Source organism: Lineus longissimus, chromosome 6, assembly GCF_910592395.1.
Source record: "Lineus longissimus chromosome 6, tnLinLong1.2, whole genome shotgun sequence".
Classification (NCBI taxonomy): domain Eukaryota; kingdom Metazoa; phylum Nemertea; class Pilidiophora; order Heteronemertea; family Lineidae; genus Lineus; species Lineus longissimus.
Window position 1 is genome coordinate 15832766 of NC_088313.1, and position 27542 is coordinate 15860307.

The window sequence follows — 27542 nt, forward strand, 5'->3', positions numbered from 1 at the left end:
GAGACCACATACACTGGGGTGATGGGTCCTATTGTATCATGCGTATGAACACCATTACGTTTCCTGACCAATTAGACCACATACATTGGGGTGGTGGGTCCTATTGTATCATGCGTATGAACACCGTTACGTTTCCTGACCAATTAGACCACATACATTGGGGTGATGGGTCCTATTGTATCAAGCGTATGAACACCGTTACGTTTCCTGACCAATTAGACCACATACATTGGGGTGATGGGTCCTATTGTATCAAGCGTTTAGACATCATTACGTTCACTGACCAAATAGACCACATACATTGGGGTGATGGGTCCTATTGTATCATGCGTATGAACACCGTTACGTTTCCTGACCAAATAGACCACATACATTGGGTGATGGGTCCTATTGTATCAAGCGTTTAGACATCATTACGTTCACTGACCAAATAGACCACATACATTGGGTGATGGGTCCTATTGTATCATGCGTATGAACATCATTACCTCTCCTGGCCAAACAGACCACATGCATTGGGGTAACGGGTCCTGTTGTATCATGCTTACATGTTCTGAACAAAAAGGAGCCCATTAAATTTTAATAAGTCCACAAATCATGGTTAAGATAACATGAGACTTTACGTCGTATTTATTCCGAGCTATTGTCTTATTAGGTCAATGAAAGTTGATTATGGTTCTCGTCAGTTACTTTCGGGAAATCTGTGAGGGTTTTCCTTCATCTTCCATCTTTCATTGTCGGTAAAATATAATTTTCCTGATGAAAAACAGATTATTTCATGGAGAGAATCTGATAATCAACTTTCATTGGCCTAATGTACAAGCTAAACATAGTAACAATCCTTAATGATATCGAAAGTGAAAAGCCATGAACCAGCATGGCGTAAAGACAATAAAGCAGAAAAGTTCAATTACTGTTAAAGAAAGACGATAGACGTAAGCCAAAGTCATTGAAATGGTCATTGGGCTCCCAGTTGCAACAACACACCTGTCCGCAGTGTTAACCTATATGCTTGATGTCATACCAATTCGGTTTCATGATCAGTTTGCAGAAGCGCCTTCCAACAATATTGCTTATAATCCATTCCTGAGAAAGAATAGGGGTCATAATCTGTTTGTATCAAAGACTGTGCAGACTATTCCCAAGAAAGGCGTTGATTTGCCACTATTCAACGCCATATACATGTAAGACAAGTCTACACTATCTAGGTACTTTTATGTTATCATATCGTTCTCAAAAGCCAAAATTCGAAAGCAAGTTATCATCAGTTGATTCTTGTCGCACCCTGCAAGCATTGGGTTGTCAACCAGATATCGAACGAAGAAGAAGGAGAAGAAAACCAGTTTCTGTTCTGGTGATAGAGTTACCCTAATATCGGAACAACACTAGCCAAAAGCATTGCTCTTCTTTGTTTCAAAGTGGTAAATGTTTGGCAGTGTAAACTTGGCTTTAAATAATCACTCGCATAACTATTTGAAATTGACCTTCTCGCTCAAAACTACTTCATACTAGATTAATACCAGTATGCCACCGTGTACATTATTCTAGAGTGAACGAATCGGTCAATATATCCGTTTGTTCATAGATATCCAATTACAAATGGTGTCATCCACATAAAATCTCAAACAAGTCAATTTGTGCTTCGGACGACTTCGTTAGTTTTGATGAGTAATCCTCTATTGAAAATACATGTACATATTTCCTAATAACAATTTTGTAAGCGTTCATCATCTGTTTGCATTCTCTTGCCTGACAGTGTCTCTATTTCGTATATAATGTGCTGTCCGCCTCGACTCCATAAGTGACTTGGCACACATGACACATTGAACACTTGCAAAAATAATCTCGGTAGTGAACATTACCAGGTGAAATATAAACAACCCTTTCTCTTCTTCATTGCAGGAGAATTTCATGGCACCTGGATACGCAATGAGCACGAGAATAAACAACGCCGCCATCAGTGAAAACGCTGAACTAAAAGCGGCCATGATGTTGACGCATTTCCGTTTCGTATGGGAGGACTTGATTCCCCATCCGCCGGAAAAGGCAAAGAATAATCCAATGTAGAAACCGATAGGGAAATCGAAGGTGTTGCCAGTGCTGAAGATGGAGAGGTTACTAAGGTAACCTGAGGCGCCGGACATCATAGAGATGAACCCACATAGCAATTGAAATACTCCACACATTGATATAAACCTTGCAACGCATGGAGACCTGTTGCTCATGATCATGACAATCATGTCCTCAGTGTCCTCGCTTGTGATAGGCAATGGACTTTCCGCACTTCGTTTCTTGCGTTTAGTGTTTCTACGCCCATGGTGCTGAACACCATCCGCCATTAATACTGCAGAGCCATTGGCGACTCCGCCATTTTCTAGAGGAAAAGGCTCATCTTCCTCGGATTCGGAATCAGTCTCTGAATCGAATTCAGATTCCGCGACTTCTCGAAATGTTAGATTCAGATCATGAAATATTGAGCTATTTCTTCTTTCTCGCATTGGAATAATGGAATCGCGCTTGATGGAGGACCTGCTACCACCACTGGTACTTTCAGAAAGTTTGCGATGAGCTTTACCAAAAATGGAAGCCAAACTTCCAGCGCTCGCAGTGGAGGAAAGCTTTCGATGAAGTTCGACTTCCTGCTGACTCTTCACTGGAGGCATGCTACGTAGGGGTATATTCTCATTCTCTTCATGCACAGTTCTCATTGGTGTTACAGTATCTTCGCCTGAATCCGATTCTATCAGTCGTAATGGTTTACCTATTAGGCTTTCTCTACCTGGAGGCATAAATAGCAGAGGTTGATTCTGCTCATTCGGTTTAGACCAAGACTGTTCTCCTGATGAACTCAAGGTATCGTTTAATTTTCTGCTCAATAAGTAACCCTTTGCTTGAAGTGCGAAGGACTCCGTTATGGAGAGGGTGGAAGAGTTGTCCCGCCAGCTAGTACTTCCAGTGCTTGTGCTAGATATGGGAGAACGTCCCCTACCCTGCCCAGAAATCAGTGGCAAGATGCTCGTTGCAGTCGAGTCCTTGTCACGGCCCCTTCTCGAATTGGAAGGAGAACTACTGCCCTGTTCCTTTTTAAGCGTCAACGGAGAGTTGTTTGCTAGGCCATTTCTCGAGTTATAAGATGAGTTGCCATCGAGGTTTTTTCTCGGATTGTACGGTGAGCTCCTGTCGCGGTCTTTCCTCAGCAAGACGGGAGAGTTCTTGTCGAGATCGTTTCTTAACGTTATTGGTAAACCCATGTCAGGTGAGCCCCTATCGAGGTCCCTTTTCCCGTGATGAGGTGAACTCCTCTCAGAGTTATTTCTAAAGTTATATGGGGAGCTTCCACTGAGGTTTTTTCTCGAATTAAAAGGTGAGCTACTGTCAAGGTCACTCCTGGAACTCTTGTCGAGGTCCCGCCTCGACTTATGAGACAAGCTTCTGTCGGGGTCCTTTCTCGAGGTGTACGGCGAGCTCTTATCGAGGTCACTTCTCGAGGCATATGGTGAACCGCTGCCGAAATCCTTCCTCAGCTGTAAAGGTGAGGATGACGGCCAGTGAATTGCCGCTTCTACAGTTAGTCTATCACCCACAGGAGACCTGCTCCTGGGGCTTGGTGTTTGATACGGTGCTCGGGCTCGATCGTCACTCGACTGGGGCGACAAACTGAACGAACGCCGTCTGTCCCCAGCCACACTTCCAATGGTCACTGATCCACAATCCGGCCTGTATGTACCAGATGACGGGTAACCAGAACTGTCATCACTGTCAATGGTAATATAGAACGCCCCGCCTTTTCGATACTGCTTTTTCCAAGATGGTTCCCTGTTGAAGGCTTCCCTTTTCCTGTGACCAGTGTCAAGCACGACATTAGAGTTTCTATCCCGATAACCGTTCTTATCCTTATATCCGCTCGCATCATTATAGCTTGGATACAATTTATCCGAAGGTTCTCTAGGGTAATATTTATTTGACCTTTCTGGGTGTTCTCTTGGAACCTCCTCACTAGATCTCCCATAGCCTTCTCTGGTATGATTATTCTTAGACCTATCTGTCTGTTCATGAGGGTAGTATTTATTTGACCTAGCTCCTCGTATATTCTCAATGACGTCACGACTTTCGTCGTAGTCGTCATACAATTCATCGTTTGTGTCATTGAACGAGTTCTTGCTCTCGTATCCGCTACTGAAGCGTGATAACCTTGACGTACTAATTCCCGCATCACGTGATTTCGACTTTCCGCTGTCCTGTAGTCCACGATCCCGACCTCCATCTATATCCCAACTCACGTGATATTGATGCTTCCCGTGGACCTTTGGTTTTTCGTAGAGGTCGTCCTGGTATGCAGGGTTGTCATAAAATACCGACTCGGGTTCGGTTTCTGTGCTAACCGACGGTTCAGCTCTAAAGAGCAGCCGACGTCGGTCCGTGCTCATTCTGAATCAGGCGACTCGCCGCAGTAGACCTTTTTCCATCGGTCATGGCAACTGAGTTGGTTGAGTAGCATACCATCACGCATGACGCACAAGGGTTTACCACTGCTGAAAAATACAAAGAAACAACCATGAAATACTGCTGGGATTGTATGGTCTCTCGTGACTGACCTTCTAACTTTGTAAAAATAGTCCACGTGTCATACATTTTCGTCAGTGATATCGTCAAGCTTTGGCAAGCTTCGCTCTCTGTTCCTCTTATTAATGTTAAACTGAGTGAATGCTTCATGTATGCTTACAGGTACTTTCGGCAACCTTCGTCTCTCGAAGTTCCTGACAGCCTGTAAAATATGCATAAGTGTCAACTGTAGTGTCAACCGTCAAAAAAACTTCCTCCGTCTCGAATTTGACACCATGGCCCGCGTCAACCTTGTTGGTTAGTCTGACGCAAGGACAGTCGAAAGATGTGTTATCATCGCCTGTGAGGGAGTAGCTTTTGTATGCAATGGTACAGGCGTAGTTATCCATGGGTATCTGTTTAAACTACAGAAGATATCAAGCAAGACGATTGTCTGAATTTACTATATGAAGGTCATTGGACAACCAAGATCATATGCGGCAAGTTTATTGTTATCAAGGATTTGATTGGTAAACACGGTAAAGGTATCAGTTTGTTTTTAAAGCCATCTGGGTCGTCAGAAAGCTCCCGCGCACGCAGTTTCAAGGACATTTATACCATGCTCTGTTGTTAGAAAAGATGAATTGTGACCCTGTGAACCACACTTAACATTGTAAAAAAGCGCCGCGTTTGTTGCAAGTCAACGTGGAACTCTCATTATCATCATTACATTACCAGAGTGCTTTGTCATCAATGAAATCATCATATTTCATTTTCTTATCTTTGTTATCATCATAACCTGTCTAATAGGACTTTCTACTGGTAGCTCATCATGAGTACCTGTAGTAGTCTATTCATAAGCCCCTCTTTTGGTTCATCCTGAGTTGGGTCGAATGCTGAATACGCCACTGCAGAATAACACACAACAAATCACGGCAAACTAAAGAATAACATGGATGCTACATCTGTCACCAGTGTGTACATATGATGCTACACTGCATTGAAAACTTCTAAGAAGTACACAATAAGCTCTGACGTCATAGCATGACCGCAGGTGAAACGATAAAAGTCTAGATTCGTTACCATATGTCGTGCCACATTTCAGCCAAATGACCGTTGTCTCAATGGAGCAAATTTGCAGAAGTGGTTGACGACCTTGATTTCAAGGCCATGACCGGAATGGCGACATTTTTACTACGTTTATATATATATATATTTGTCGTTGATCACGAACTAAACTGGCTGTGATTAAGAGGCCAATGATTTTTTCAAAACAGTATCGGAAATTGTACAACTAATATCGAAGTGTCGTCTAATTCTAATAAAATCGCCCTTCTCAAATTTTCCTGTACGGAAAAAGCCCCGCTGCAGCCTCCGCTGGTGACAATTACACTCCGGACGCAGTGGACCGGCTTCGTCCCTCACCCATAAGGAGATCCAATTACAAATGCAGGATGACGCAATGGACTGCCTCGGGAGTCTAGTGACCATATGCACGCGTGTATGACCTACGTTTTTAGCTCACCTCTTAGCAGAGGTGAGCTTATCCCATACCGTGGCGTCCGTCGTCCGTCGTCGTCGTCGTCGTCGTCGTCGTCGTCGTCGTCGTCGTCGTCCGTCGTCGTCCGTCGTCCGTTAGCAGGGCACGTTTCGTAACTGTTAGAGCTATTGAGTTGAAACTTGGTACACATGTACCCTTATGTAATGACACCTTGGACACCAAGTTTCGGTCCGATTCGTTTCATGGTTTGGCCACCAGGGGGCCAAACGTTGAAAGTGAAAATATGCAATATCTCCCTTAATAGTAGTCGGGAAATTTTGAAAAAAATATGGTAGGTACTTCTAGCAAAGGTGCATCATATATCCTCCGGGTTTTTGATTTGACCTCCTTTTCAAGGTCACAGAGGTCAAATGGTGTAAATTGGCCGTTAGGATGTAACGATGGCACGTTTCTAAACTGCAATGACTATTGATACCAAATTTTGTACACATTTACCCCTTAGTCAGGTGATCTCAGGGACCGAAGTTTGGTCCAATATGATTCACCACTTGACCACCAGGGGGCAAAATCCAAAAACCTTAAAAATGTGATTATTCCTTAACTTCTTGCCCGATTGCCACCAATTTGATATCATGGGTACATCTAACCACCATACAGTATATGTCACACAGGTTTTTAATTTGACCTTCTTGTCAAGGTCACAGAGGTCAAATGGCGTAAATTCGCCGTCAGGCCGTAACTATGGCACGTTTCTTAACTGCAATGACTATTGATCACAAATTAAGTACACATGTACCCCTTGGTCAGGTGATCTCAGGTACCGAAGTTTGGTGCAATCTGATTTGCCGTTTGGCCTCCAGGGAGGGGGCCAAATCCTAAATTCTTCAAAATGCCATTATTCCTAGTAATGACTTGCCCGATTGGCACCAATTTTATATCATAGGTACATCTAATTCTAACAACCATTCAATGTGTCACCCGGGTCTTCTTTGATTTGACCTACTTTTCAAGGTCACAGAGGTCGAATGTACTGTAAATTGGCCATTTTGGGGAAATTGTAATTGCTTGGACCTACATCAAACCTAACACTACATGACACAATACCATGCTCTTTATCCATCTTTCCTCCACATGAGGTGAGCACAATGGCCCTGGCCATTTCATTTCTGCTAAAATGCCCACACCCATTTAGTGCGCACACCATTTATTTATTCATCCATAGGCCTATGTTTATTCAGGACACTGGAGAAGTATCGATCGAAGAGAAACTGTGATCAGCTGATGATGAGATGTTTGGCTACGTGCATCGTTAAGTGTACATTAAAGTATGCTCAAATTAAATGTTGCAGATTGGGGCATTTTGTTGTTTCGCAACAGTTACGATCAGGGAACGCCCGATTAATATTAGTATATTCGATATTGCAAAGGCTGCAGTGTGTGAGTGGGTTTTTTTGCAACAGTTACAGTCACTCACGGGCAGACTGAAAAGGTTGAAAAGGTTGCCGTGTGTTAGTTTTGTTGTTCGGTACGTATTTGACTTCTTGACTTGCCATTAGGGAACGCCCAAAATAATCTATATTACAAATGTTGCCGTGTGGGTATATTTTCTTTCGCAACGCTTTACCATTAGGGAACGCCCGTTAGATTCAATATTGCAAAAGTGGTCATATCAAATCTGAAACATTTTGTCATGATTTAAAGTGTTTCAAACCCAAACTCACGTTTAGGTTGGACTATATATAACCTGGCGGATAACTGTTTTTTATCCGTTTTTCCACATATGTTTTATGGGTGCAAAAATGTTTGAGTTCACTGCAGCGAACTTTATTGAATCGTCTGCCGCATCCAATAATAAAAACGAAAAATATATAAAACTGATATGTGGTCCACTCTTTGCCATCCTGAGATCAGGCATTTTTACTCCTGCGTCCTATACAAAATATCGAGAGGTGGAGTTTATTGAAAACCACTGGTTGTGCCAGAATGCCTACCAAATAACATCTTATCTCCACGTCGTGTTCTCTTGTCATGTTTACCGGGTTTAGTTTCGGGAAGTTCCATTTTTACAGGTTTTTTTAGAAACATTCGTTAACATGTATTGACCTACATGTATACGGAATAACAAATTTACCACATCTAACCGAACGAAAGGATCCGCATTATCGTCAAAAAGTCTCCATTCCAGCCAAATCCATGACTGCATACTAAGTGCACGCATCCAATGCAGGCCTTTACATTATTCTATTACTGATTCGAATCACGTCATTGCCGGACCCTCCTCAGGCAAACCGAGCTCCACCCTGGCCTGTAATTCGCCCCATCACGACCCCGCCACCAAAACCAAAAAAATATATGCCCATAACATGATACTAACCTTTTTTATTTGATGTAATGAACCGAAATGGTGTGCTGTCCCTTTTGCCTGAAATTCACCGGGATATCACGAAGAAATCCCATTTCCATCCATTTCAATATGTCCGTAATATTGATATCTGTCTTTTTACAATATTGTGATAGTGGATGTACTGGATAGGCCTGAGATAGGCCTTGGCAACAGACGGTTACCAGGGGAGGGGATCAGTGTGGTGATTGGAGACTGCTTACTCAGGGCGAAGTCGATGACGTCATCAGTTGTATTCCGAAAAAATCGATGTTTAATCAGGAGTCCATCTGACGTCAGCAACACAAAGCAATTCAATTTTAAATTATGATCGATTATATTCGATGTCATTTAGTGAAGTTCCATTTTATAAAGTGGGCCATGGTGGCTTACTATTAAAGGAAACCAGTCGGTCTAGAACGGCTGATGAAATGTAGAGTAGAGAGCCAACCAGTCAAATTAAACTCCCGAGGCAGTCTAGTCGTCATCCATTGAGGAGGGATGAAGTCGATCCATTGCGTCCGGAGTGTAGGTCAACCCTTAATGGGTGCGTAAACTTCATTCTTTACTATATGCTTCGTGTAAGACAGAAGGACGATTCACCGAACAGCATAAAAGCTATGAAGAGAACATGCATATTGTTGTATTTGCACAGGTTACAAACGTAATAAGTCCTGAATTTGCCTTCTAACGTCCGGATCCTTTATTCTAACACTGCTTCACAAAATTATACACACCAAAGTCATAATTGATAAAATAGTTCGTCGGGATGACGATTCGTGCACGTGATTATAAAATACTCGGGAGACTGGAATAACTCTCTATCGCTCTCTTCTCTCTCTCTCTCTCTCTCTCTGCCGAGAGCGTGCGGATAGCTGTTTTGTATTCACGCGCAGCTTGGTCTGCACCAATCAGGGGGCAACGTTGATGCGTCTCCATCCAATGAGGAGCCGCATCAATGCTGACGTAATTGATCACGCTGGGGAGAATGGAGGATTAAAAGTAGACCGTGGGAATTTTCACAGGTATCTTATCTGAACCCAATTCCAATAATCCCGCACACTTAATTCCAAGAATTACACATTACAGTGCTACTCATAAGAAAGGTTTTACAATTACTATACAACATCCCGCGGAACTGGTAAAATATTTTACGAAGTTAAAATATTTTTTTTTTTTTTAAAAACAATTAGAGGAATATGACTTTGGCTTAACACATAGTATTGTTGAATGGGGTACAATCAATGATAATAAGGCTTTAAACGAGGTGTTCATGCAGCGAATGAACTTAAATTACATCATATGGTTCGGGGTTCCCAACAGTGTTCAGCCAGCGGCCGAACTTAGTTACAATATATGTATTTTGTTCCACTTACTAATGAATGACCACTTCATTCATGACAAAGTATGAGCATAAGGTTACAATATAATTATACATTGAATCATTAATCTCATGCTAAACAGCATGTTAAAATATGCAATGATACAATGAAGTGTCAAAACCTCTGCTGGGAATATTGCGAAACTGAGTGGACCGGTCGACGAGGCATCTGAAAACTGTGGAAAATAAAGTTTAACTCGAAGAACTTCTGGATGACACGCGTATTTACAAAACCTCAACGAAAAAAAATGTTGTTGTCACAAAAGTATCCAAATTGCTTAAATCATACACTATTGTGTGAGCTGTCTCGAAACAGCAATTGCCACAAGCACTGCTTGGAGACAGAAACCCATCACGAAAATAAATCAGTCCCAAGACTGATGAGAGTTGGCTTTGCTTACATGTAGCCGTACAAACATCCAATAAAATAGAGTATTGATAATAAAATACTCAAACTGGAAAACTGTTCAATAGACAGATTACTGTTGCACAAAGCTTCATTGAAGACAAGTAGAAAAAAATATCACATCTATAGCTAATAGATGTTTCTACAATTATCCAACTAACAACTCACTAGCTTTTATAAAAATAGCAATGAGGGTGAAATAATTATTCTCATAAAGATTTGTTTTGATAAGCAATATAGCAACGTCTTGTTGTAAACACCAAATGACATTATTACCATAACAACGACAACAAGAAACCACTTGAGATGTTTTAAAAACAAACCATATTTTCAATAAATTGTCGTCTAATCACTTTTCTCTTGGCTTTTCGCCAAAATATGTGACTTATCATGAATGGTCTTATCTTTGAACATTTTTAACGGGTTGGGACACCCTGTACATCTTATATCCTTGGCACTTAACACAAACTGGACAATGCTGACAACATGTGGTTCAAATTGAGGTGACCACCAATAGCTAAACTGTTTCTGCCCAAAAGGCACAGAGAGCAAGAGTTCTAGGCATCCATTTTTGAAACGCGCCCGTTTCAAAGTGGTGTAATCAAACTCTGATGGAGATTGCCAAGTGAGCCGAGACAAATCATCCTGTTGCTTAGTGGACAACACAGAGGGAGCAATCATGCCATGGTTACCCTCGGCATGAGACAAATGAATATTGAAATCACAAAGTTCAGCCTGTGAGGCATAGATGTCGCCTCTATAGGTGGTGGATTCATGAGCGGAACCTGTCTCATCAGTGAAATCCAAAGCATAAGCAGCATGCACAGCTTTCTCATCCTGTGCCTTGTCTGCCTTATGAAGCAAGTTTTGCAACTGCTGGAGATGGGCTACATTTTTCTGACCTGTGGCCCTCAAAAATGCTGGTTTCAACCTTGCAAAATTGAAGATATCAGGAATGATGTTTCCCTTCAAATCTGCTATAATATAGTGTGTCCTATCCAAAACCTGGTGTATAACAAATGGGCCAACCCAAAGAGTCTTAAACTTTCTTGTGTTGGCCGTCATCCCTGTAGTGTTGGGTTTATGTAGATAAACCAACTGACCTTCAGCATAGATGGGAGATTTCTGAAGTTTGTTAGCAATCTTGGCATTTTGAGACAGTTGCTGGTGCTCTTGGAGCTGCAGCATACATTTGGACACATTCTGAAATTTCTGTCGCAGATGTTGGACATACTCAGCATGTGACCGTGAGAGACCTAGACATGGTTTGAAATTCAAAGTGGACAAATCAGCTGGTTCACGCAAGAAGAGCAAATAGAAAGGAGAGTAACCTCCCAAGTGAGCACTTGAAAATGAATTGTATGTGTACACTGCTGTGGACACGAATTGAGTCCAAGAAACACCATACTCAAGGAGATTTGCTTTGATGAGGTCGGCAATGGATTTGATTTGCCGTTCAGCCATAAGACTACCATGGTTTTCTACAGAGACAAGCTTCTGTTGAATGCCAAGTGTCGCACACAGTAATTCAACAAGATGACCGGTGAGAGATGCTGCTGCATCTGACACAATTACAGATGGGACGCCAAACAGAGTAATCACCTTCTGGAGAAGGGCTTCACAAACAGTGGGGGCGTCAATTGTCTTTAGCGGGACGGCCACAACAAACCTGGTCATGGCACATGTCACCACTAGCATATGACGGTAACCTGATGGAGATGTGGGCATGGATTTGAAATCCATACTAATGGTCTGGAATGGTTCAAAACTGGCTGGAATGCGTTCATGAAATGTCCGCATAGTATCAGACTTTCCCTTAAGTTGTTGACACCTATCACATGATTGAATATACGAGACAATGCGTTGGAACATAGATAGAAAATAGAAATTTTTCCTAATGGTGAGATAAGTTCTGGTACATCCTCCGTGTCCCAGAAGCAAACCTGAGCCATGATGTTGGCCTATGATGGTATCTATATACTTTTCCGGAACTGCTAATTGAAAACAGAAATTCTCAGAATTGGTGGGAAAAAAAATCCTGAACAGAATGCCATTGAAAGTCAGATACTGCTCAGATTTGATGCTAACGACCCTAGCAGCTTTCTTATCTGCTGGCAAGATATCATGGACTAAGTAATCATAGATGGGTTTAAAATACGGAGATGTCTGTTGTGCGGTACTAAGCTGTTGTGCCTCAATAGGGAGATTGTAATCCCGAATCACCTTGCGTCTGATGATCTTCAATACCTTATTCAGAGATGCCTGATCAGGGACATGCTTGGTATGCATGCTATCAATCCTTGGAACCAATGGTGTGGGTCTAACCAGGAGATCTAAAATATCATCTGAATACTCTTCAACGACAGAAGATGGAGGAAGAGCGGAATCAATGAGCCTAGGTTCATCAGCAACCTTGGTTGATGATTGAGATGTGTCATTCTGTTGGAGAACAAATGGAATCACTGACACTGGTGGTGCCACTGTTGATGTAACAATGGGCACACGTGGAGCTTTTGGAAGTATAGATACTGGTGGCACATTGTTTTGAATGCCATTAACAAGAGGAGTGTGTGTAGGTGCAACAGACACTGTCTGCTGACAAGGAACATGTGTTCGTGGTTTGGGAATGGGTTTTGGCCTATGCAGAATAGGCACAGGAATGTTCATTTTCTTTGCATATGACCTGGTAACAATCTTTTCAGGAAGTGGCAGTGTATAAAATGCATGCTCCTGAACAGGGGTTGAAAGAGACTCTAATTCATAAATAACAGGTGATTGTGCCTGGAACGCGATTGGCATAATCCTATCTAACTCAGTATCATCATCTAGAGGAGCACGTGACAAGAAATCAGCTAACACAAGCTCTTTGCCTGGCAGGTACGACAACTGAAAACTATAGGGAGACAGTCGCTCAAGCAGCTTTTGCAACCTAGTGGTCGGTGGCTGCTTCTTTGACTTTACAATCTGAACCAAAGAAGAATGATCAACAAAAGCCTGGAAAGTCCTGTCTTGTAACAAATACTGAAAAGCTGTTACATTGATGAGGAGTCCAAGTAATTCAAGCTCACTAACAGAATAGTTCTTTGCCGCCTTTGGCAAGCGCTTGGAATAGTATGCGATGATGCGTTCTTGCCCATCAGAGTATTGAGCAAGATATGAACCTGTAGCAATACGTGAAGTATCACTATACAATCTGAATTCACCTCTAGTAGTGGGTGCATTCAAGACAGGTGGCTTGATGAGCAAGTCTTTGATAGTATGAAAAGCTATCTCATGATGGGGTTGCCAATGGAAATGCTTAGATTTGCGTGTGAGCTCATGTAAAGGTGTAAGCAATTCCTGCAATCTAGGTAAATATTGACTCAAATATGACACAGCACCGACAAACCTTCGGACCGCTTTCTGACATGTAGGGGTCTTCATATTCCTAATAGACAAACACTTGTCATTCATAGCCGAAATTTGAACAAAACCATCAGGAGAAATGGACAGAACATGACCCAAGTAAACAACTCTAGTCTGAAACAAGCGACATTTCTTAGGAGAAATCTTCAAGCCATTGGCAATCAAAGCCTGGAAAATTTGTTGCAGATGTACAGTATGCTCTTTCTTATCTTTACTGAAGATGAGAATGTCATCATGTACTGCACAGCAAAAGAGATTAGAGTTGGGAATATTAGAAAGGATATCATTGATTTTCTGAGAGAAAATGGACGGAGAAATGGACAAACCCATTGGAAGTCTACGATAGTAAAAAGTTCGACCACCGTTGTAGGCAGATATGCCGGTGTAGGCCTGTGCCCTACGAGACAAAGGTAGACAATGAAAAGCACTTTTCAAATCTATGACACTCAAGACTTTACAATTTGACTGACCGATTCTAGCTAAGATGGTTTTCAAAGGAGTGAAATCTTGATTTGCACAATGAACTCGACTATTTAAAAACCGAAAATCTGTTACAACGCGCTTCTCAGTAGAATCCTTCTTCTTGACAAGCAAAATTGGACTGGAATATGATGTATGTCCTTGATGCAAAATGCCCAACTTGACTAATTTATCAAGTTCCTTATCAATGAGAGGTTTGTTTTCCTCAGCGACTGGATATGGTCGGATATAGAAAGGGGTTTCATCCTTGAGATGGATGTCCACCTCAAAATTGGGACAAGTCCCAACCTCACCTCGAAGACTAAATGCTGGAGCATGGTTTTCCAAAATATCATACACACTGGCCTGTTCTGGCGTAGACAGAATACTATGGTCTAATTTAACATCTCGCCTTAAAATGTCCCTAGCTGACAAATGCGAGTCTTGATCATCAACAGGTGGTTGTGACGGAGCACAGGGTTGATTTTGCTTGAGGCAGCTTGGAGACAAACTTTGAGTTACATGAATAAAATCATCCAAGTTGGTGAAGACAATAGGCTTGTCAGACCGAATATTGACGGGTTTACGAGAATGGTTATAAATACGAATAGGAGCTAAACCGTGTTTCAATTTGACCATCATGGTTGAAGGACAAAACCTAGACAAATGAGACGATGAATTCAATATGAGTGCCGAGTTTTTCATGTGATGGGGCAATTTGCCTTTAACATGAATGACCCTAACCTGACCTGGTCTAATGACAGTATTGACAGTAGGACGTAACCAAGCCTTCTTTGACCTGACCTTGAACGAATTTGTAATGAAATCCAAAGAACCTTTGAGTTCCTTCATGGTAGATGTACCCAAAAGAATATCAGGACCAATGAAATTTTCAGCTATGACACAGTATACATTGAAATGGTTCCCTTGAATAGTAAGTTTAGGCTTAATGGCCTGTTTTGCAAACAAAAATTCTCCATTACCAATACGAAATTTGATTGGTTTAATATCAACCTTGGGCAATTTGGACAAATAGGGGGAGTCCCTTACAGTTTCCAAACCAATCAGAGTCTCAGTGGCTCCTGAATCAAATAAAATGACCAAACCTTGGCCTGTGGGTAAATAACCTTTGGCATAATTCCTAGAAGTGAGCTGAATGTCAGCAGAGGATTCACCAAGATATTCAGAATGTGGATTATACGATGAAGACAAATGATCACTAGAATGTTGATCACCAGAATGCTGAGCAGAAAATAGAGTCGGAGAGGCATCTAAGTGGCAGTTAGTGCTTCTCCTATCTAAAAATTTTGCTGTTGTGGTCCAGAGTACTGATCAAACCTAGACCTGTTATCTGGCTTATAGGATTGGAACGGGTAGGGTTGAGGACATCGAGTGTCCTGACGAAACTGTTGACCATTATCTGATGGCTGATAATGGGACGGAGAAAAGGGTGGCGCTGGAGGCCTTACGGGCATGAAAGTAGGGTTCATCCCACGACTGACCATGTTCTGGTAAGTATAACAGTTTCTCCACACATGATTGGGTTTGTGGCAGAAATAACAGACAATGTTGGAGGTGGCACGACGGGGAGAGTTACCAGAACGAGAAATACCATAGGAACCCTGAGAACGACGACTGTCCCTACATGGGGATCTACTGGATACACGATGACTATAACGATAACGGTCTCTAGCCGGACTACGACTAGGACGTCTAGACAGATGACTCACAGGAGATGGCGAACTTGAACGGTAGTTCGAGCTATATGTACGAGCACCAGTATCAGAGTTGGACTGTGGTTGACTAAAATGAACCTGAGGTTGAGTCCTGACCTCTATAGACAAATCTTGCACTTCTGTGCGAAGAGCAGCAAGTTGCTCAGTAAGCCTGTCAACTGCGCAAGCACTACTGTTAGTGGATGCACTAGCAGTGGTCACATGGACCTGATCAGTGATAAATGATACCTGCTTATTAGCAGTAGTTGGCCTGTCTGGCTCAGAAAAATCTAAATATTGTTGAGCACGTTCAACGAGAACTGCCACGTCTGCATCTGCAGGGGCAGCCATGATGACTGCTGCCTGACAATTGGTAGGCAAAACCTGTAAGAATTTGTCTCGAACCTGTACCTCATTATAATGAATACGCTGGGCTGCTAAGCGTATCTTATTGAGAGTCATTTCGGCTGAATCGCCTGGGGTATGGGAAAGAGAATGAAAATGCTTGACATTGGCAAAATTTGAATGGGTTGGACTGAACCGCTGCATAAACTGTGCTCTGAGATTAGCGATAGTGGGGAAAACTTTTCCCTCTGCCCACAGACGTGCTTTGCCACGAAGTCTAGCCTTGAACAATGTTATGATATGAATCATCTCTGCAGCATTTGCTGGCTCGTGGAGATTGTGGAAGTGAAGGTAGTCCATAAACGATAAGATATGTGCATGACAAATGTCATGGTCGATCACTTCACCATCAAACAAAGGAGGTAGAAAATCGGTGCCCCTGAAAGCAGGTGGTGCTGGATCTGCTGGCCCTTCCATTATTACTGTAAAGGGGTAAAAGTTAGTTATGAAGGAATAAAAAGTCAGGTATTTGGGAAGCAAAAGTTAATTTCTTCTGAAAAGGAAATGCAACATTAAAGGTTGGGTTGGTCCGTTGTCTATCTTGCTGTAACAGGGCAAAGCTAAACAAAGTTCATATTATAGATATACAGTTGTCAAAATCCTCGGGGTCCGGTTCCAGTCAGTTTGCAATAACGAGTGAAAATTTAAGATTAAATGCATTAAATGCTATGAATCGACTGATATTGCAAAGTATTGTACTATACTCTGCCAAAATTGAAATGATGCACAAAAATATTGTCCTATTACTAATTAGTTTATAAAATGTCTTTCAAAACAGTTAATATAAATGACTATCAAAAAGTTTACAAATGTCTCTCAAAAGTTTATAAAATGTCTTTCAAAAAGTTGATAAAATGTCTCTTTTAAAACTGCAACGCTGGATCAGCTGGAGCCTGGAACGGTATCGGATCTCGAGTAGACATCAGGGCGAATTGAAGAGTATTCTGGCTGCTGGGCACATCATCCGTGAACGTTATAGCACATGTCATGATGTAGAAGTTGAATAGTTCGGTACACACAGAGATAGACGTGTACTATGCGTACTGACGAAGACGGTGTCCGTCAATCGATTAAAAAATGCTGCGCTCACACTCACAGTGATTCATGGCGATCACAGTGATTTATAACGAAAGTGACGATATATAAATATAATGAAATTCGCACTTACGTCACGAACAGTTTAAAAAAAAATTCACGATTTTATAAATATTATATTGACAAACGAACGTCACTATTCTGCCTCCCGATGAAATGAGCGAGTTAGAAATCACGTAGGTGTACACGTAATGTACATAATGGACTGCAGTGGCACTAGCACGTGGCGTGAAAAACGGAGTCCTCGGTTAATAGAATCTGCTCCAAGACTGAAACGCATCCGGACTCACTGTCACGAATTGAAGATCCTGGGAAGGTCGCCATGTTGTATTTGCACAGGTTACAAACGTAATAAGTCCTGAATTTGCCTTCTAACGTCCGGATCCTTTATTCTAGCACTGCTTCACAAAATTATACACACCAAAGTCATAATTGATAAAATAGTTCGTCGGGATGACGATTCGTGCACGTGATTATAAAATACTCGGGAGACTGGAATAACTCTCTATCGCTCTCTTCTCTCTCTCTCTCTCTCTGCCGAGAGCGTGCGGATAGCTGTTTTGTATTCACGCGCAGCTTGGTCTGCACCAATCAGGGGGCAACGTTGATGCGTCTCCATCCAATGAGGAGCCGCATCAATGCTGACGTAATTGATCACGCTGGGGAGAATGGAGGATTAAAAGTAGACCGTGGGAATTTTCACAGGTATCTTATCTGAACCCAATTCCAATAATCCCGCACACTTAATTCCAAGAATTACACATTACAGTGCTACTCATAAGAAAGGTTTTACAATTACTATACAACAATATAGCAGAAAAGCTTGGGTAAATATTTCCACACTCTCATGATAAATGTAGGGCTACAATAGATAACCTATATTACAGCGGTGCTCCAATAGATAGGCCTATATGTGCGATGTTGACAGTCCAAATCTATATCAATATGATAATTGTATTTTCATGAGAAGCGAATTTAGGAAGATTGCGGATATGATGGTGGTCTGCTGACTTAAACACACTTGCAAGTACTTCCCTCGATTGAGCCTCGCGGGACAGGTCCTATATTAAAATTGATACTAGTAGCCTGACATGCTTGTGATGGAGTCATTCAGCGTCCTTGTCTTCCCACCTTGGGTGAAAATTGGATTCCGCCGTGAAGAGACTGAGACAGGACATACCGTTAATGTAGGCCTATGAAATGCACCTACCACCCCACCCAAAATCATGTTTGAATACATTCAAAGAGGTTCTATTTGAGAGTAACAAGCCTGGTTACGTCTTGTTTTGATTTACCGTAACTCGCGATCCCATCAATGGAAATATTAAAAACTACTCGTCACATGAAAATTTCATTACGGCTTAACGATTCTACGATAATTAAAGACTACATCCAGCGAGTGAATTCACAACAGTATACTAATTGATTCTACCGGAAGTAGAACTAAACCGTCTATCCACCCAAAGACAACAACGTCAATGTCAATGTTGATAGATATGATAATTTATTTTGTACCATTATCCACAACGACATAACATTTCGACCAAATTACATATAACAATTCTTTTTTCACAACAAGGCCCGCTATATGGGTTTATCAAAACATTGACAAACAGTATTGACCCAGTTCCACGTGCAGCGACCGTCACGGGCGTATGTCAAGCGCACATATCGGGTGTACACGTTCATGATTGGTGATTCAACATAATTCAATACTTCCTAGAACTCGACGTTGTACTTCACCATAATATCATTGCATACCCGGCATTCATTCTAACCACAACATACATTCACAATACTTCGATAGGCCTTAAACCTTATAGGCATACGTAGGCTTAACGAGTAAAGGTAAGTGTAATATCTAATGGTTGTGGTGTCTCGATCCGTTGTCATTAAATCTTCTTCGTTGTAAGCTGCTAAAATGTCCGCTTACTGCATCCTAGCACAGGCCGACACTAAAGCTGAAATTCAGGTCATGTGTCCACTCGATCGAATTTGAGGCTGGGGTAATTACCGATACCCAGACGCTCTCTATCATCGGCAATGTGAGAGACAAATGCCCCGGTAGATGGTCTTCGTAACAACGAGGTCCTCTCGATCCTCTATTCGCTGTGTGTTATTTCTTTTACCTTTGCTTTACGTGTCAAAACTATCTGATCGGTCTTATCTCGGACTGGGTAGAGCTGTTGTTGATCTTCAGCCGTCCTACCATAACCAGTGGTTTTCTATAATATACTCCGCCTGTCGATATTTCAAACATGACGAAGGAGCGCAAAACGCCTGATCTCAGGATGATCTTCCGCAGCCCAACTTGTTGCTGCCATGAGAACCCAAAACACAGCAATAATGTTACCACATGCAGTCTATGAAAGTGTAAATTGGCTCAGAACCCTCTGAGGCAATGTGTGCTTGCATTATGTCCCAGCAATGTCAGGTTCTAGTAGGTTTCTCATCAGTTCTGTTATGATATCGATTCTGTGCTAAATCGAGTTAACAGTCAGACGGCTGACAATCAATAATACAGGATCCGGGTACCATGGCAAATTATGGACAAGTAGATGGTGATGCCAAAATGATTAATGCCCATTGTTCTGATTTTCCAGTGTTTCCTGTTAATATCCACAAATTAACAACTTGACGAGTTGGACAAAGGACATTGTAGTGGGTCGTCCTCTCCTTCGATCTCATTGTCGTCTGCTCCGATCTCATTCCCATTGACGAACGACAAGAAGAGCGAACCGAACACTGGCGAAGAGAAGATACAGTGTGCGTGTGGTGTAGTTCAAGTGGACATATGTCTCATGTCATGGCAGTATAGGGAAACACGGAAGTATCCTTTCATGAGAGCATTAAAGAACAACGACCTCGCCATGATAACTTCATAAGGGATTAGCTTGACTTGAATGTGTCAGACATTATCTCAATTCCTTTCAATTGACTTTTGGATAGCATTACGGACTATATTTGTGAATAACTTATTCCGTGGGCTTGTTTTTTTGGTAGATTGAAAACTAATCAACAGAGGATACGAATATCACAGCCGTAGAAACGAAATCATGACAGATAGAAGTGGAGAGAAGGTATCTCGCCTCAGTGATCAGAGCTTTGAGAGTATTGAGAGTTATCATGAACCTACACAAACGTTGCAGTTAAGGTCACTGTGCCAGGAGGATGAAGGTGGGGATGCAAATCAAAGTCGGTCTCTATCTAGAGATTGCAATGTCCTCCTTACAGACAGTGAGTTGGAGGGAACTGCACAGGAAACGACAGGACAAGATGTTGTTATTCAACGGGCGTTTAATGTAGACGAAGTGACTGGACCCTTCCTTGTCACGTATAGAACACAAGAAGGACCAATTGAGACGAAACAGACGGCCTCATCAGTGAGCTCACAGTCGGCCTCCTCAAAGAAAGTTGTCAAGAACAGTACGAAGGGTAAACGGAGAGCAAAGTCTGAAGTACGTTTTGATGTCCCCGCGGCATTAAAGTCACTGCGGCGTCGGCCACGATCAGGGTTCCCCCAAAGACAGGGCATAATTGCTCGGAGGGGAGTTTGCCCCCACAGCTGGGGCTCTGAGGAAGAGCAGTGGACTGTTTCAGGTGGTGGAGGTTTTGGTGGAAGCGATGATGGCAGTTGGCAAGTCACCTCTGACGGTGATCCACAGGCTGGGTCCAATCAATCCGGCGGTTCGACGAGTCCACTCGACTCTTGTTCGCGGAATTCGTGGGTTGATGAATCAAATGAGGATACTTCCTCTTGTTCCTCTCCGCTTGATTCTGTTAGGCAAGGTTGCCACGAGGTCAATCCACACCAACAAGTCCCACAAGCGTCTGGTGTGCAGGAACTGACAGATAGACCTAGAAGTACACTTGTAGACGTTGCGGCTGAAGCTGAAATGCGTTCACACCTCCAAAGGACCAGCGTAACTTGTGAAGAGGGAGAGAGTGCCACACCTGATGACTCTAGAGATATTCATTCGAGGTCAAGGTCTCAATCTAGCAACCCCTCAGGTCAAGGTCGAATCAGGAATAGGGAAAATATGACACTTGCCATGGAAAATCCGCCTGCACAACAGTCTACCACTGTTATTGGTTCTCGGAGAAGGATTGACCCTTGTGCACCATCTGAGGAAATGGTTTCGTCTTCTCCAAACATTTTCATCACATCATCACCTCAAAATATTTGTCAAAACATATTGTCTCCTTCTAGAATGTCTGAAACGTTGCCTGCTGTGTTTGTATTTCCTGACCAGCAATCTCACACAGACCCACGTCAGAGGACGGCATCGGTTGCCCCAGCACCTTCTCAACCATCAAGGTCTGCTGCAACTTTGAACTCATCTGTGGTGACTCCACCCCGGCAGCCAAGCCTGTCTGGTAGAAAAGGGAAAGGAAGAGGACGACCTGCAGACTACAGTGAGATCCCAGCTGCTCTCCAGTCGCTGCGTCGTAAACCTAGATCAGGATTCGGGCAGCGTACAAGTTTCATGAACCGGATGCAGGTTGGCCCACAAGAATCAACAAGAGTTGATGCAAGTCTTGCACAAAGCCAATCTCTAGACAATAGTGAACCGAATCTTGAATCAGCAGTGCCTAGTACGTCTGGTGAGACAATAAATGATAATTTGCCGATGTCCAGAACCATACAACACCAAAGCCAAATCGAAAGTCAAGACCAGGGTGAGCCAAGTGTACCTCGTACTATTCTGGAAGCTATCGCTAATGTGACTGTGTCAACCCGCGCCCATGACCAAGAAACAGCAGCCCTCCGCTCTCTGCGACGCCACCCCCGTTCAGGTTTTCAGCGTCGCCGGCCACGTGTCTCTGGTCACTTTCCTGAAGCCTCTTGTGAGAGCACACCCTCGGAGGCAACCGGTGCTACTGCTGCTACCACAGCTAGTGTTGATGAAGCTGCAGAGGTCGGCAGACGAAGTGAAACTCCTGCAGAGCCAGACGAACAAGTCGTAGTTTCGAGACGTCCAGGTATGTTACTACGAGTGTCATCTATTTAATCCATTACTCTGACAAAGTCTGCTCCAGCATAGACTTCCACTCAGGACTGTATTACCCATTAATTGTTCTCAATGTTGCAAACTTACTCAAGAACTACCAGCTAAAAAGGGTGGCCATGAAATTGACCACTAGGAATGAAGAGAACTGGAACTGAACATGGATGGAAAACTAAATTAATCCTTCACCTTGGCAATTCGCATTACTGTTGTAAGCAATATCAACTGGGTCAAGATCTCGGAGTATAGTAGCAAGAGAGAACCACATGTATCACTTCCTTTTGCAGCTCTTCGAGACCCCGACCGTTCCTCACCACCACCGTCATACGATGATCTATTCTTTTACCCTGTCGGGGACGACATTGCCAACATTGCTGAAGCATTTCTCCCGGATCAGTTCAGTCCCCGGTTACCAAGTTACGATGACGTGTTACGACTATCACAAGTAAGGCAACCCTTCCCCTCCCGTCTCAAATGATTTTCCTTTAAGTGATTTTTATTTACTGCTGACATTAGTTATGACTAATGTGAATCCCGTTTAGTCTAGTCTTCGCTCCAAAAGTCCTAGGAGTAAGGTGAGAAACCCCCGCCATCCTCACAATAACAGGCATTATGGTCCAGTTGACCGGTGGTCTCCAGGTGACGAATATTCACTCTACCGTTTGGAACTGGGTCTGGCCGGATTGACTTACAGTGATAGAAAGGACTCTCATACTATTCCTGGCGATTCACTGTGAGACAGTAGAAACGCCTATCAGTCATTGCATGAAATTTTTTCTTGTTCTCGCCTCTAATCTTCCTTTAAGTACAACTATCTTTTCTATTTTAGGAATCGCCGCCTCCCTATATGGAAACGACCGCGGCTGACGACGCCGAACCGGATTCCTGATGCCAACTGAATCATTCTGGTTCTGTAAATTGGCTTTTAGACATCTCATCCTGGACGATCAGTGGCCAACGAAATGGACACCCAAGAGCTATCGGACAGTTGTGTATATTCTAGCAGAACTGTGTCCGAATTAATGTACACGTCTGCATCACTTCAGGGGTTCGGACGGTGTAAAGATTTCAACCCTTGGAATCGACAACTATGCATTTGGTGTCTGTCCGCATTCGACCTGGTTTGGGCTGCAGTGGTCTTGGTTTTGCAATGAAAGACCGCTGCTGTGCCAGTGGAATCAGGGACCATGGTCACGTCGCCCCTTAGTTTGCGCCACCAAAGCCGGTATGAAAGATCAGTGCTGACCAGGCCATTGTTTGGTCAAGATGCCCCCTGTACTTGATTCGCGACGATTCTCACATGTACGGTACGGTACGGTACTAGTATGCACATTTATAAAGTAGTTGTTATTTCCATTTCGTTGCCCTCCCGCAAAACTACAACTTTGTCGCCCTACTCACTAAGCAACATTCTCAAAACATAACCATTCCTATTATTAGGTAGATCTCGAACCGACGACCTTCGGATCACAAGTCAACCACACTTCTGTGCCACCGCGCCCCCTACCCCCCCCCCCCCCCCCAAAGCCCGAGCTTTCCAAGCCCATGCTTACCGGTTTCTTGTTATCACAGTTATTAGTAGCAAACCAGTTTTTTCAGGATTATTATTCTCGGCTGCTGTAACTTGCAACTTTAATTGGTCTCGTATTACAGAGCGTACTAATAACGACACTGCAATCATCCAAACCCGCTGACAAGTGGGGAATACACACATGCTCCCTAAGGCTCGTGCGAAATGAACTTCATTGTAGTCAAAAAGGCTACATCTTCATTGTAAACTACATGTACATGTATAATCCGGATGGCCAACTCCACGGCGGATTCATCCGCACTGTCATCTGACATGTCAGAGGCACCAGCTCCACCTTGGCTTGAGGTCATCGAGTTCATCACGGAACTGCTCTACAAATGGTGGATGGTTGTTGGCGTTGGGCTTGGCGTCCCCGGGAATATGATGTCCCTGCTGATAACGATGAAGGATGACAACCGTCAGATCAGTACCTGTATCTATATGGCGGCGTTGGCGATTGTTGACACTGGTGTCCTTATTGTTTCCGAGATGATGTACAAGTTGTGTGTTTCTCATCGTTTGGTGAGAGGACTGGAAGGAAACCGCCTATTTCTGAGGTAGGCCTAACCATACCCAGAGACTTAGAAACGGCTTTAGAATACTGATAATAATTGGTCCAACATGTAGATCGCTGAAAATGTATTACGAAAAGGACGGCGTGGTTGGTTCCTTATTCGCGGGACCAGCGCGCTACAAGGCACTGACATCACAAGAACGCATGTAGCCTCCTTCCACAAGGAGTTAGGCCGACCAGTCCCGTCCTAATCTACAAGAGCAAATTTAAAAGGGACAGCCTGGGCGGACTAACTCGCAGTGTGAAGTTGTCTTCGCTGCTTTCGATGTCATAATCGACCTCCGCTGATTCTGTATCAATGCCACTGTATATATCATTCGTCATTTTCTCTCCAGTTTCATGTGGTATGGTGCCGATGGCTTTGCAGTCTGTTCGGGGCTGTTCCTCGCTGAAATGAGTGTTGACAGGGCCATTGCAGTGATCTACCCCATGAGAGCAGCGACCATTTGCACTGCGTCAAGGGCTGTCAAAATTACGATTACAACCGGTGTCCTAGAGCTGCTCGTTCACACACAGACATTCTTCGTCTTAGATGTACCAAATCCCCCAAACGGAGCTCTGATCAGGAACTTCCCGGATGCAAGATGGTGGGAGAAATTCTACAACGCCTACCTCCTTATTCTAGGGACAATCCTTCCGTTCTCTACCCTCGTCGTCTGCAACACCATCATCATAATCGGCGTCAATCGAGCTGCAAGGCGTCGCAAGAAAATGAAATCGGATACAGCAGAGAAACCTGGAAAAATAAGGGATGCCAATCTGACGATCATGATGTTAATGACGTCATGTGCATATCTCGTCTGTTCCAGTCCAAAACGGATGTACGAATCGTTGGCTGCTGGTTTCGATACTGATTCTCGCTCCGCCCAGGCGATTTATTGGTTGGGGTTTTGGATTTGCACTGAAATATGGATCATTAATTTCGCTGTTAACTTTTACATCTATTTTCTAGGAGGCGGAAGGAAGTTTCGTCAGGATGCGAAAGATATTTTCAAGAGATGCTGTTGCTTTGTGTACGCGGTAAAATAAAATAGAATTGCAGGACGTAGGTTCACAACTTTCAATTTCAGGCGCGTCCAATCTGACCATAAGGCGAGGCACAGTCCATTGCGTCATCCTAATTGAATCTCCTTGCACCGGGCGACGGGACGAGGCCGGTCCAATGCGACCGGAGCCTGTAATGCAAGTTGGCAATCTCCTCAAGTCGAAAGCCCGCGGTTGTCAAATTGACATCTTGTAAGAATGGTACTGACATGTTTGTCAGATTGACGACTGCGTTTATATTTTCCATGTTTGACTGTAGCCTCTCGTGATGAGAAAGACAACAAAATTGTTGGTACATACCTGCAATGGCTTCATTGATATCCGACCATGAAAATGATGATAAAAATCATTTCAGTCGGATCTCTGAAGATATTGGTTTGTCAGATATAGGTATCAGGTAAATCAACGCATGCGCAGCCACCAACTTAGACACCAGGGACAAAGTCACAACCTTACTAATAACGAAATTATCAAATATCGTAGACGCGAGGTTGAGTGTAAGGTGAAATCGTATAGTTGGCGCTACGCAAGCTTTTCCCAAGAGAAGAGAACACGACCATTGGAAAGTTCGGATCTTTTGGGAGAAGCTTGACATCGAATAATTTACTTAACCTTTCTGATATTTTATCGGTTAAATCTTGGTACTGCAAAGGAAACAATAAGAAAATTGTGTTATTAGGCATGTATTTGTCTTTTTGTTAATGTCAGCGTGGCTTCTTTTGGGACCTCAATCTACATCGAAGTACACGGCGGTTGCGTTGACGTTACGGACGAGGATACCAGATCCTGACAATCTATACTTCGAGGTGCATTGTCTTTCATGGTGAGGCACATTCGTCTAATAGCCATACGACTAACGGTGCGGGACCGAGTCGAATTTGCAGTAGTAATTTGTTACAGTTAACTCGGTCGGGAGCCGTCACAAGCTAATACATCTCCTCCGGTCTTCCACCTTGGCCGTATGACGGACGGTGTAACGTCACGTTTTTGGTTATTCGCCATCATATTTCAGTGTTTTCATTCAATAGAGAGCAAGAGAGACGACTTGTCAATAGGGGAAACGGTCGAGAAAAACGTTCAATCTGCCCTCCCGCGTTCCCAAGCAACAATGGGAACACTTAGAAACGGAAACACTCAACATGTTACACGCCGAGTGTAGAAGTTTAAAATGTCCTATAGGACAGAATGTCAGGGGACTAAGGTTCATGCGCTTTTGACGCGTCAGGGCCTCTACAGAACCATATACCACAATCCATCAGAATACAACAGGGCCGGACACTTTTCAAGGGGGTTATTTTCTCCTTCTACATCGGCACTGGAGATGAATCAGTCTGTTTTATAAAATCGACCGGCCAGGGGCCGTCCCTTGGTGGGATTGCAGTTGCCAATGAGTCTAGTCCCGGCGCGCTCTGCGGTATCTTTTGAAAATGTTCCACTTGGAGTCTTTGTTCAGAACAACTGTGGCCTTGGTGTCACCCACCCATGGGTGGCGACAGAGTCCACAGTTCAATGTGAAGAAATTGATTGTCACCATCCTTGGGGGTTAATATTCGATTCTCTGGCCCTGTCCCGCCACGGTACAGGACCGGAGTCGCGGTCATGAACCCCCGATTTCCTATTGGTGGATTCTCACGGGTCAGTTACGTTATTTGACGGGGAGGTAGAGGTGGTTGTCCTTGTCTTGGAGTTATCGACCGAGGCGTGCATGTGTTCTCCCGTCCTGTCGTCCGGGACAGGAGCAAATGGTAGAGACCAGGCCTTTATTCTGCACCTACCTCACCTACACCGGTGCAACCTTGGGCTAACAGATATGGATACAGAATACGTCAGTGACTGGCCTGCCTGCTGGTATTTAAGAGCCTGAACTTCAGGCTGACAATCGGCACAAACGACCAGCCGAGTAACGTGTGCGAGAGGAAGGGAGGGAAGTTCCCAATTCTGTTTATCATGATCATGATCATGATCATCTTCATGGACGTCATGGCCTCAATCATCCTGAGATCAGGTTTTTGCTGTTCTCCTGCCTCGTACACAAAATATCGAGAGGGGGAGTATT

At 43.4% G+C, this 27542-nt stretch overlaps 3 protein-coding genes across 4 annotated transcripts; 2 read left to right on the forward strand and 1 right to left on the reverse strand.

Moving 5' to 3' along the window:
* Positions 1 to 601: 601 nt before the first annotated feature.
* On the reverse strand, positions 602 to 8584 carry LOC135489168 (uncharacterized). The gene is made up of 2 exons (XM_064774383.1): positions 8418 to 8584; positions 602 to 4532 (listed from the first exon to the last, which is right to left on the reverse strand). The coding sequence occupies exon 2, from the start codon at positions 4425 to 4427 to the stop codon at positions 1728 to 1730; it is 2700 nt and encodes an 899-aa protein (XP_064630453.1). The 5' UTR covers positions 4428 to 4532; positions 8418 to 8584; the 3' UTR covers positions 602 to 1727.
* A 10363-nt stretch (positions 8585 to 18947) lies between these two features.
* LOC135489519 (uncharacterized) lies at positions 18948 to 26342 on the forward strand. Of its 2 annotated transcripts, XR_010447172.1 has the most exons (5): positions 18948 to 19137; positions 19893 to 22272; positions 22586 to 22743; positions 23128 to 23605; positions 24778 to 26342. XR_010447172.1 is itself a non-coding variant. In XM_064774907.1 (4 exons), exons 2-4 carry the CDS (start codon positions 20346 to 20348, stop codon positions 23185 to 23187), a joined length of 2145 nt encoding a protein of 714 aa, XP_064630977.1. In that variant the 5' UTR covers positions 18948 to 19137; positions 19893 to 20345; the 3' UTR covers positions 23188 to 23734. The 2 variants fall into 2 exon arrangements, 1 of the variants encoding a protein (XP_064630977.1); XM_064774907.1 differs by lacking the exon at positions 24778 to 26342 and having other exon boundaries at positions 23128 to 23734.
* LOC135490007 (thyrotropin-releasing hormone receptor-like) lies at positions 24100 to 25476 on the forward strand. The gene is made up of 3 exons (XM_064775652.1): positions 24100 to 24425; positions 24778 to 25263; positions 25395 to 25476. Exons 1-3 carry the CDS (start codon positions 24100 to 24102, stop codon positions 25474 to 25476), a joined length of 894 nt encoding a protein of 297 aa, XP_064631722.1.
* Positions 26343 to 27542: the final 1200 nt, after the last annotated feature.

Excerpts from the sequence above, each read along its gene's own strand:
- LOC135489168 (XM_064774383.1), bottom strand. The coding sequence starts at position 4,427 with ATGAGCACGGACCGACGTCGGCTGCTCTTTAGAGCTGAACCGTCGGTT.
- LOC135489519 (XM_064774907.1), top strand. The coding sequence starts at position 20,346 with ATGACAGATAGAAGTGGAGAGAAGGTATCTCGCCTCAGTGATCAGAGC. Across the intron at positions 22,273-22,585 it reads CGTAGTTTCGAGACGTCCAG|CTCTTCGAGACCCCGACCGT; the intron begins GTATGTTACTAC and ends TTCCTTTTGCAG. Across the intron at positions 22,744-23,127 it reads ACGTGTTACGACTATCACAA|GAATCGCCGCCTCCCTATAT; the intron begins GTAAGGCAACCC and ends TTTCTATTTTAG.
- LOC135490007 (XM_064775652.1), top strand. The coding sequence starts at position 24,100 with ATGGCCAACTCCACGGCGGATTCATCCGCACTGTCATCTGACATGTCA. Across the intron at positions 24,426-24,777 it reads GGAAACCGCCTATTTCTGAG|TTTCATGTGGTATGGTGCCG; the intron begins GTAGGCCTAACC and ends TTTTCTCTCCAG. Across the intron at positions 25,264-25,394 it reads TGTTCCAGTCCAAAACGGAT|GAGGCGGAAGGAAGTTTCGT; the intron begins GTACGAATCGTT and ends TCTATTTTCTAG.